Source organism: Charadrius vociferus, unplaced genomic scaffold (genome assembly GCF_000708025.1).
Source record: "Charadrius vociferus isolate BGI_N301 unplaced genomic scaffold, ASM70802v2 scaffold784, whole genome shotgun sequence".
Lineage (NCBI taxonomy): Eukaryota > Metazoa > Chordata > Aves > Charadriiformes > Charadriidae > Charadrius > Charadrius vociferus.
Genome location: NW_009648161.1, coordinates 377,436 through 387,736, shown reverse-complemented (window position 1 = coordinate 387,736; position 10,301 = coordinate 377,436). Strand labels below are relative to the sequence as shown.

The window sequence follows — 10,301 nt, the reverse complement described above, 5'->3', positions numbered from 1 at the left end:
GTGCCGCGTCGGCCCCCCCCCCCCCCCGAAAGTCTTTTAATTTATACTGCAGAAAGACAGCAAGTTTTGTCTCACGTAAGTTAGTCAATAAAATCTCCTACCTCTCCCTCTTTACTGATCCTGGTGTAATGTAACCCAAGTAAATCCAGAAAAATGAATGAAATCAATTTGAAAAGAGGTTTTCAAACTGAAACATGGAGGCAAATACTGTGATCATTTATCTGCACACGCAGACTATATAAGCACAGTGTCACTGTACAGAATACATCAAATTTGTGTACTGCAGGCAGACATATGTTTGCATGCATTCCTTCGGCATATATGGACCTGTCAGCCTGTGCACATCAGAAGGGCCAGAAATATTTTTCTTATGTGCATGCACGCCAGCAGCGTACGCACATAGGTTGCTATCAGAATGCAATGCAGCAAAGAATCACTTGCTCTAACAGACTTATTTTGGCAGAACGTCAGCTAATACACTTTGTGATAGTTCATAGCTTGCCTTTCCCAGATAAACAGAGAACTCCCCGATTTCCCAATCAATCCCACATCACTTGCCATTAAAGGCAAAACCTGCAAATGCTACTGAACTTCCAGAATCTGCTTCCTGCTAATTTCTCTGTTACATACCCAAAGCGTTAAAGAGCAACAACCACTTCTCCTCCAGTACCGCTGACTGTCCTGGCAGCTGCCCCTACAGCAGCGTCGCCATCCTGCGTCTGCGAAGCGGAGTGTGCCCTCAGGGCTCCCCTCAAGCTGTGTGCCTGGACCCCGTGCTTGGTCCTCTTTACAGTCCCCTCCACTAGTGCATCGACCACGCAACACAGGTCAGTTCTAGTGTATCTTGAGACTGCATCTGCACTCTTAATAGGAATCCTAGCCTTGAATGGAAAGGCATAATAGCATAACTGCTTTATTCTTCTACGTTCAAGTTGTATGTTGCACATTCTTTTCAGTTTTGAACCCAGCTAGCTCACTCTGGTATGCACATTTTAAGTTTAAACTAGTTTTCCTATTCATAGAACAAAGGTCTTAAAACATCTCCCCTCCCATCTGGCAGGCAAAGGTTACACGCAGCACTGCTGGTGGGACCGATGCACAGCTTCCAGCCTGCGTCGTTCCCAGGGCTGCAGAGTGCACCGAGCCTGCGGGCGCCAGGGCAGACGGAGGTGCCCGAGAGCAGCGCGCAGCAGGAGCTGTGTCGGCATGCCTGCATGCAGCCAGCCCAGGCGGTTTAGCAGAATGCTCTGGAGAGAAGGAAGACTAAGAACACCAAAACTGCAAGAACAGGCGGAGCTGGAGGCAGGAATGTTTTGAGCAACCCAGCATCTAGCTGTGGACATGCACACCAGTCCCTTTTCTTACGCACTGTGGGACGTGGTCCAGGGCTGGCCAGACAAAACCAAGAAAGACTGGGAGACCCCCGGTTATCTCCAGGCAGTGTTAGAGAACAGGTCTCGCCAGGAAGCCCCCTGCTGCAGAATGAGCCTGGGCAGTGCAGGGAGAAAAACATTTGCTCTGACTCTTGTCTTCCTGCACCTCCTATCTTGCACCAGTTTCCTCCACTTCTGCTGCTTTTGAAAGGGCTTCACACCCCTGACAGGACTGTGGCACTCAGCTTTTGCTCAGAGAAACGACAGCGGGTGCATCCCCCGTTCTGGCCGATACAGCCCCGGCAGCTCAGCCCTCTGTCCCGTGACCCACCGCGCGCTGGGGGGCTGCAAGGACGGCGCCACACGTGCACACCAGAGGTCACAGCTCCTGCTGCAATAGGCGCACACTGCATCACGGGGGCTGAGGAGCTGCAGTTTTTGATGAAGAAAAATCCTGCTGTTCTACAACCTCTCAAATGCAAGGTGGTACTGAGCAGTCCTGCTGACAACCCAGGCATGTGTCTTGAAAGCCACCGCATTCCCTGCTCGTACAGGGACTGTGAGCTGCCATGGGAATGCTTCCGCACATTCCGACCCTGCTGTCGGGGAGCACTCTAATGTCACCAAGCACAGAGGCGAGCAGACTCTCTTCAGGCTGAGGATGAGACTCCCGACAGAAGCTCACTTGGCACTTACTATAACACAGTTATAGCATCTTCATCTTCATGTCAGGTTTTTTGTTTTCCTTCCCACTATGCAGATTAACAGCTGAGGGAAGCAGTTGTCAAAAAGCTGGCCCTAGTAAGGCAACCAGACGTGTGACTTACCAAAGACCAACCTCTAGAAGATAAGCACTGGTACTTAACCACCTTAGGGAGTAAAAAGCAGCGTGAAGAGCTCTTCTGCTTCTCTCTGGCTCGGGCAGAAAGAAATAGAGTAAGCTGCGTCTGTGCTGACTTCCCACAATCTAGCCTGAACACTGTCACAGTCCCATGACAAAGGACATTGTTACTCATTGAGTGTGCATGAGTATAGACCCCATCAAGTTCCAAAATCTACTAACAGCCATTTTGGATACTGAAGAAAATGTCCCACCAACAACGCCGCCTAAGCATGCCCATGATGAATATACATGTCCTTTTTCACACATTCATGCATTGGTAACATCTACTGCGGAGCTCTGTCCTGTTATAAAAGCAGCAGTGTTAGTCATTGCAGTAGGGTTAGTTTATACAGGATTCTGTTTTATATCATTAATGGAGGTGAAACTTACTGGCATATCTTGGCTGCAGCCCCATGCAAGCAAGCAGAAAGCAAAATTATTTAAAATGGAAGAGAGGAACTGGCTAGCAGGCAGCTACACTCACCCTTTTGTACAGCCTATGGTCCACCAGTGGGCTTCAGATTGCAAAACAACACCAAAGAGCTATTAGCACACACATGGCAAAAACCATACCTTACCAAGAGCTTCACTTCAGGGAGGAGGAGACAACACTTCTGCTTGCCTGGAGAGAAAGAACCCTTCCCACTCCTGCCTACTGGACTCCTCCTCTTTACCAGGAAAGAGCAGTCCTGTGTTTAGGTGTTTTAGGGCAAGAAGTAACAAGCAAGTAAAAGAAACCCAATGCTGTCATCCCCACGGCATTTCTACCTGCATCCTGCCTTCCCTTGCAGCAATTGTCTGTTTTCTATCTCATTCTAAGTGCTACTCCATAAAAAACACTGCAGATCATAATCACCGCCTAGCAATGGTGTAGGTACCTCTCAGAAGAGTAAATTTTTCCTGAGAATCGGAGGAAGAAAAGGAAATAGGAATTTGCCTTCCCACTAAATCTGGCGGCCTGGATCATATACGGATTCAGTTCGGCAAATCCAAACCCACTTCGGAGCTCTCGGCTTTCCTTGCAGCTCTAGATGTGTCATACCTGGGGATCACTAAGTAGGTGGAGTCTTCCCAAAACCATTAAATACGCAAACCCTTGATTCCGCCTCACATGGGACAGCGTGCCAGAAGACAGCTCAACTCACAGCCGGTATAATGGCAAATTTTAGCCTGGAAGTTAGTCAAATGCCAGCCAACAGGTCTGGGCACCACGGGAAGACGGGCGAAGCTCTGCTGGGAGGCTGGGAAGTTCCCCTTTCTCATTCTCAACAAACACCACTTCTGTGACAAGTCATGTTGATACCATGTTATGGCTGATGCATGTTTCTCACCAGACTTTTGAGCGTATGACAATAGATGGACAAATACTTATTTTTTTTCCCCAAAGTCAAAAGTAAACGATACATGCCTGACCATCAGAATGACTGCTGCTGATGAATGACTTTTGTCTCCACAACCCCTGATCATATTCAGCTACTAGAGCTCCAGTATTTTCTCTAAGAATACTCTCAACCAAAACTTACATTTCTTTTCTGATTTTCATCAACGTCTATGCATCTGTTGCTGAGAGAATTCCAATTGCAGAACCTCTATTAACTCTCTCTAAACATCTGAAATACTGTCTGATTGGGCACCAAGCCTAAGTTCAGGAGATGAGAAAACACAAGACCAACATGCTCCCTGGGGCCTCAAGCGGATAGGAAGCTACTGAGCCTTTGTGCCGAAAAGCTAATAAGCAAACTAGGACAAGACGACCATTTAAGATGCTCTGAATGTTAGCAGAGAAAGAGTTCTCATAATTAGCTTAAAGTAGACTTTGATCTATTTGAAACGGGAAAACAACAACCAACCAGATGGTTGCCAGGGGAAAGCCTGAGTACATCTTGCCTAAAAGCTACAGAATAAGCTCTTAACAAGAGTCTTTTATTGGCCCAGCAACAGAACCTGCTTGTGGACAAAAAAACCTAGGTTAAACAGTTTCATATTTTAAAGCTGAATTGCTGAACTTTAAGAATTAGCTGCCTTTTCACTTAGCTCACTTATCCTCATGACAGACTGCGAGTGGCTTTTACAGCCTCCTCCCCCACTTCTATCAGCTGACAGAAATCTTCTACAAGATGCTGTTTCTGTGATGTTCCTGTGCATGCTCTCTTTTCTCTTACTCCCTCACATTTTCCAAAAATATGTCGTTTCAATCCCTTGTACTGACAAGGCATACAAGTTTAACAAGTGGCTCCATAGTGCCATTTTTACACTACAGAGCATTAAATACCGTTAGTTGTTATGGCTTGCCCCTGGATGTTCAGGAGCGTGGATGGCTGAAATATTTTTTTATGGAGCCTGGGGCTTGCTTAATTTCTTGTTTATAGCATCAGTGTGCTAACTTTGAGCATTTCGGGGAGTCTGTTATGGGACTCCATCAAGCAGCACTCCTGAAGCAGTGCGTGGGGCTGTTAACTTAAGCACCAGTTACATCACCATCAGCTGTATCCTGCGTGAGCGTTACACAGGATGCGCAGTAGACAGAATGGATATAATTAGGAGGGTTATATAGAGGTGGTTTTAAAGTTACTTAACATCCTAAGTTTTATTACTCTATCCGTAGAAAGAGGTATGCAAGAGAAGTTAAGCGCTGAGGAATACATGTAATTATTAAGACACAGAAAAGAAAATTCAGAAAGCTTGAAGAAGAGTAGATGAGAAGCCAGCAATTCCCTCATCTTCCACCCGGTACCCCAGTGTACACACACCACCAACCGGGCAGCTCAGAAAGGGGGTTGCAGAGCCAAGCGTGGGAAGGAGCGAACGCAGGCGGTCTCGCCAGGGTACGGCTGTGCTGGGGCAAGCGCGTGGATCTCCCCCTCGGGGCGGGGGGCGAGGAGGCAAACCGCTCGGTCTGAGTCAGCTGAGATGCTGAAGCAAGTGAAGCTCTGTTTTAATAAGCAGATCTGTATCATTTCCGGTATTACGCTTTTCCTTCGCAGTTGTTTACACAAGCAAAAGACTTCAGTCTGTTGGTCTACAAAATCCTGCGTGGCAATAAAGCTCTAAGAACCTGATTTGTGCTTTTCTCTAAGGAGCGCAAACAAGCACTGGGACGAGATCCCTCTGTATGGTACCGTTAGCCAGGAGAGTCTGAGGGTCTGTGAGAAACTCCCGCAGTGTGATCCCGGGATCACAGACACAGCCTCAGTGCACAGAGCACAAAGTGTTTTTGAAAACGTCTTTCTTTGCAACTCCTTGCTAGAGCTTCCTTGGCAAGGAGGAGGAATATGGGGAAAGAGGCCCAAACCTGTCATATTTCTAAACAGTTCTGTAAATCTAGCAGGCTGGTAAATTTAGTAGGTCTTTTTCAAGCAGATTCTAAATCCTGGTTTTGTCATTTTGGCAAGTCTTGCTTTTATTTTTAGCATTTGCCAATGCCAGAATGCTCGTGGTTAAAATTTGTGTCAATTATTAATATTAGTTACAGTTTTAAACCCTTATCATTGCTTGGAGAAAGTACGCAGCCACGAATGTGTGATTGTTTTTACTTTGGAAGGAAAAGCAAGGCAGTTTTGAAGCATAGTTAACATCTTCAGTGGAAATATGCTACTTGCATCCTAGCCAAGAACCATGGACAAATTCCTAAGTAACCACAGCTGCTAACAAAGTGCCTACGGACACAGACAGGACAGCACTGTTGCAGAAATTCAAGTACTGCGCAGTGTGGCATAAGCCAAAGAGAGCCTACTGACGATGGATTCCCCACTCTGCTGCGTCTTTTTCTGTCCTGTCTATCAATACCCAAGACCTAAACCTGTCTCCCAGAGGCGCAGCAGCAGTGACCACGCTGCTGGAGAGAGAAGACTGACTACAGGCAAAGGGGAGGGACTTGCCTGCAAACTTCAGGGATGCGAATGAGTAGGGTCTCGCTCTACAAAGGGAACAGCAGATGCTGATAAAAGGAAGGTGATGAGCTGAAGGCAAGAAAAACTGCTGGAATCATGAGCAATTTAAGCCCTGGAGAGTCCAGGTTACTCGACAGCTGGAGACATAACCGAGCGTGGCTGAAGCGCATGGTGCACCCCGGACACTGGTGGGAGACGCAGCGACAGAGCCAGTTGTGCGATATGCTCTGGGCTCGAGCACGAGAGTCGGCTGTAGAAGCCTCTGCCAGGTGGACCCCAGAGCCTCCACGGATGGAAACGGGCATGTGGCTTGGCTTCCCCAGGGACTGCCTGGATCTCAAGCAGATCTGAGAAGACACAGAATTTCCAAGCCTCTGCCTGCTTCAGCGGGATGAGCCGCCCAAGAAACACAACAAAACAAACCTCTTGGTCTCTTCCACATGCCCTGCTGAGAGCAAGAAGCCACTTGTGCTTCTTCATAAACAACTGTGGCTGTTTCAAGTGCATTTGGAATTGGCCTGGAAACTATAAAGCCCTCTTTCTTGTCCACGCATGTTACTTCTCACTGAACCTGCAAGTAAGAAGTCCTTCCACAACATGAGCCACACTGACCTCCTGCAAACTGCAGCTCTGAAAGCCTACAAAAATGACTGAGTCTGTTTCTAAATATCAAGTTTATCACAGGCCTCTCTGCCTCTCAGAGCTCTCCTTGTTCAACATCACTGGGCTGAACTAGACGTGCTTCCAAATGCATCAGGTCTGACCAGCTCCTGAGTGGATGAAATGCATGTGTGGTGAGAATGGAGGGAGCAGAGTCAGAAACATCTGAATTTACTTTTGTCTAGGCAAAGTTCCAGTTTGCAACCTGATCATATGTGGGATCCTTTCATTGAAAAATCAAAACAAACACCCTGCATGTAGCAGAGTACTGGTATGGTAGCGCCAGCTGCCACACGTGAGCACTTTGGCAAGCCTGCACAGGTTCCCACACTGTCAGGAGATGATTCATCTTCATGTCTGTGCCTGTACTCCCAGCTCACTGAGGTATGTGTGGAGTGGCTGACGTGAACTTGTCTGCTGCTCTGTTGGCACATTCCACCTATCCACAGTAAAAATAACCTGTATTTGATGAGAGTTTACCAAATGATCCTGTGACCAAGCTAAAGGCATTTCCAGCGTACACCAGATGTCGTCGCGTTTTGCACTTTCCCACATACCACGCATGCTTTGTGCAGCACTTACAACCTGTGGCTATGATTCATTAAGCTTTTTTTTAGTCTTTCTCAAGTCCAACTTTTAAAGTCATGTGCCTTGCTTTGCTCAAAGTTTCCTTATTCTGTGTCTGCCCAACACAACCTGGGCTGCTTTACCATATCACCAATAGAGCTGAACATGATTCTCTTTCAGCGACAGTCCTACGTTAGAGATTTCATTTTTGTCAGTCTACCTTGGAAGCAGCTGGGCTTTGTTTTTTGATTAAAAGATCTGTAGTGAGCTGATTCTGTTATCTTTTTCACTGCACTCATTGCTGACACACTTGAATATTGTTGTATTGCTCTACTGAAGAACAGATATCAAAAGTGTCATACCTGTGGCGGCAGCGTCGTAAAAACCGCATAATCTTGCGAGCAGCTTGATCCTGCTTCTTGGTAAGCAGACTGCTTCTAAAACACACCAAAAAAAAATCCAACACTGAAGTGTAAGAAAACTGGGGAGACTAATACTAAATGCAAGAATAGTTATCCTATGAACCACCATCCTTTTCCCAGTGGCCTTTGTCTGTAAATTACAGCACAGCCCTGATGAGTGTAAAAACAACATATAAAGATCCTGGTAGCACCTGATACCCAAACAGCTCACCTGAGTTTCTGTTGTACAATGGTGGCTGCCCGACGGTTTTGCCTCCTCTTCCCACATTCTTTGTAGCTGCGATAGTACTGCTGGATCAGCATTGCAGCTCGCCGGCTCTGCTGGAATTTTTTCTGCTCATAATAACTTCGGAATTTGCTCTGGATAAGAATGGCAGCTTGCGTCATCTTTTTATAAAGTGCATACTACAAGAGAAACAAAGAGAAGCTGCGGCATTCCAATAAAACCAGCAAGAAGCAGGTTCCCACAGTAAGTCTCTGGTACCACTAAGACACGATGAGAAGCAAATAAGCATCTGCTCGCTGAGTGGGAACTGTGTGAGAAAAGGGTGACAGCAAACTGGAACAACTGGGAGATTAGGTGCAGAACCTAGTCCGCATCAAGAAAGCAACTACCTGTTTTGCTGCCCTGGAAGAGTTTTGACAGGAGTGGTTTTATTTACTACCTAGCTAGCAGAGGCTCATGTATGTGCTAATGACCAGATCCAGCTGTCCTACACTTAAAAACAACTCTGGAACAAAGGGAGCTGATCCGGAGTCGTGTTTACACTGCTTCATATTTGTACCACATTCAAGATAAACCAACTGACTACGCTTAGAGGAATTGTTTGTTTCCCTCGCATACAGAAATCTCATTACAAAGTACAGGATGCTCATTTCTATGCAGCCATTGTTTGTTAAGACTCAAAACAACAGCAGCAAAATATACCCAACTAAGTGACTCTATGGATAAAGCAGTGTGAACGTCTATTCCAAAACACTAACAAATTAACTAAAACCAAAACACACTTTTTTGTGTCTTTATTTTAAAATATCTTTTAAACAATTTAATTTAAGAACTGAATTTGCTGTTCACAAGCGTATTCCACTTTCCTAGGACAATTAACTTTTAAACAGCTAACTTCTCGTTAGCACAATACTGCAAAGTTTTGATTGTTCATATATCTGTTCAAATCCAAGCATTTCAAATGGAATGCCATAGGATTATAACTTTAAAAAAACCCGAAACCAAAACCAAAGCCAAACAAAAACCCTAAACCACAACAGTTAATTAAGCAAGTCTAATATTGAGCCTAAGTCACAGGGAAAACTAAATCTCATTAGAAGTCTGTAATAAGCATCAATTGAACTTGCAAATTTGCATAAGCACATCCAAAATTCCATCTAGCACTGCATTATTTCTAGAAGAAAATCTTCTTTATTCTACATCCTTTTCCTTTTAAAGCACACAAGTAAGATGGCCACTTAAAAGAAACATTATGCATTCATGCACATTTTTTAAAAGTCCTTTTTAATATAGAGATGTAGAATAACGTATAGAAGCGCTCGTACCTCTGAACTAACACTATGACAGAGGGTTTCAGCGTTTACTGATCTTATTTTGAAAGTTTTAACACTTTCAAAACTTACGTGCCTGTTGTTCCTGCGTATTTTATCAGCTATGACCTCTGCTCACTTTATCTGACAGATGAGACACAGATATAGCACCCACTGCCCTGTGTAGGGTGATGTCCTAATAGATCTCAATGGAGTTTTCCTAGCTATTGGGAAAAGAAACCCAAAAGCAAACATTCCCCCCACCCCCAACATCACCCCAAAGCAAAAAAACCTCTCCAATATAATTACAGACAACCATTTACCAAATTTCACTTTTTGGAATTGAAGCAGTCATTAGGTGCAGTTATATTTTGCCATTATTCATTTCCATTGTTTGTTTTTTGTTGTTGTTGTTTTTTTTTAATTATTATTATTTTTAACATTTTTAATTAAATGGATCAGATTGTGATTTTACATTAGCTATTTTAAATAAGTCCACTCATGGGCTCATCATGGTTTTCCTTCCAATTTTTAGCCCAGGGGACTTCTGTGGCTGAGTTACAAACCCCTGAATAGAAGGGTCCAAATAGGAAACCGTGATGTGTGCTATGACTGTTCAAATCTAGCCATAAGCCTGTGCTGATCTCAGCAATACAGTAACATAATAGAGGAATAAGGCATGTGAAAGAGAAAAGAGCAGTCATTAGACAGGCTAGACCCCAACATTTTTACATTCAACTCTAAGAAGGACTTAGCTGATCAGCTGCTCCCTCTCCTCTCCTCTTTTCCCCCAGCTGGGAAAGGGATAAATGGAGAAGCCACCTAACCTCTGTGAAGCGGAAAGCCCCAGCTAGCACAGCAGCCCTGGATATCTCAGCTCACACGTGCTGATGGAACACTACTTTGATACAAAACCATGGTGCAGGAGGAAGCTGTCGATGGAAAATTACTCTGAGGACATGTTCTCTGC

The 10,301-nt window shown here is 45.1% G+C and overlaps 1 protein-coding gene across 1 annotated transcript in view; it reads right to left on the bottom strand.

The window, feature by feature from the left end:
* Positions 1 to 10,301, bottom strand: part of CAMTA1 (calmodulin binding transcription activator 1) — a 312,119-nt gene that overhangs the window by 8,327 nt on the left and 293,491 nt on the right. The window contains exons 19-21 of the mRNA XM_009884071.1: positions 8,007 to 8,200; positions 7,736 to 7,810; positions 2,741 to 2,771 (exon numbers count right to left, since the gene is read on the bottom strand). Coding sequence (XP_009882373.1) covers positions 2,741 to 2,771; positions 7,736 to 7,810; positions 8,007 to 8,200 — 300 coding nt within the window. The remainder of the gene's footprint in view (positions 1 to 2,740; positions 2,772 to 7,735; positions 7,811 to 8,006; positions 8,201 to 10,301) is intronic.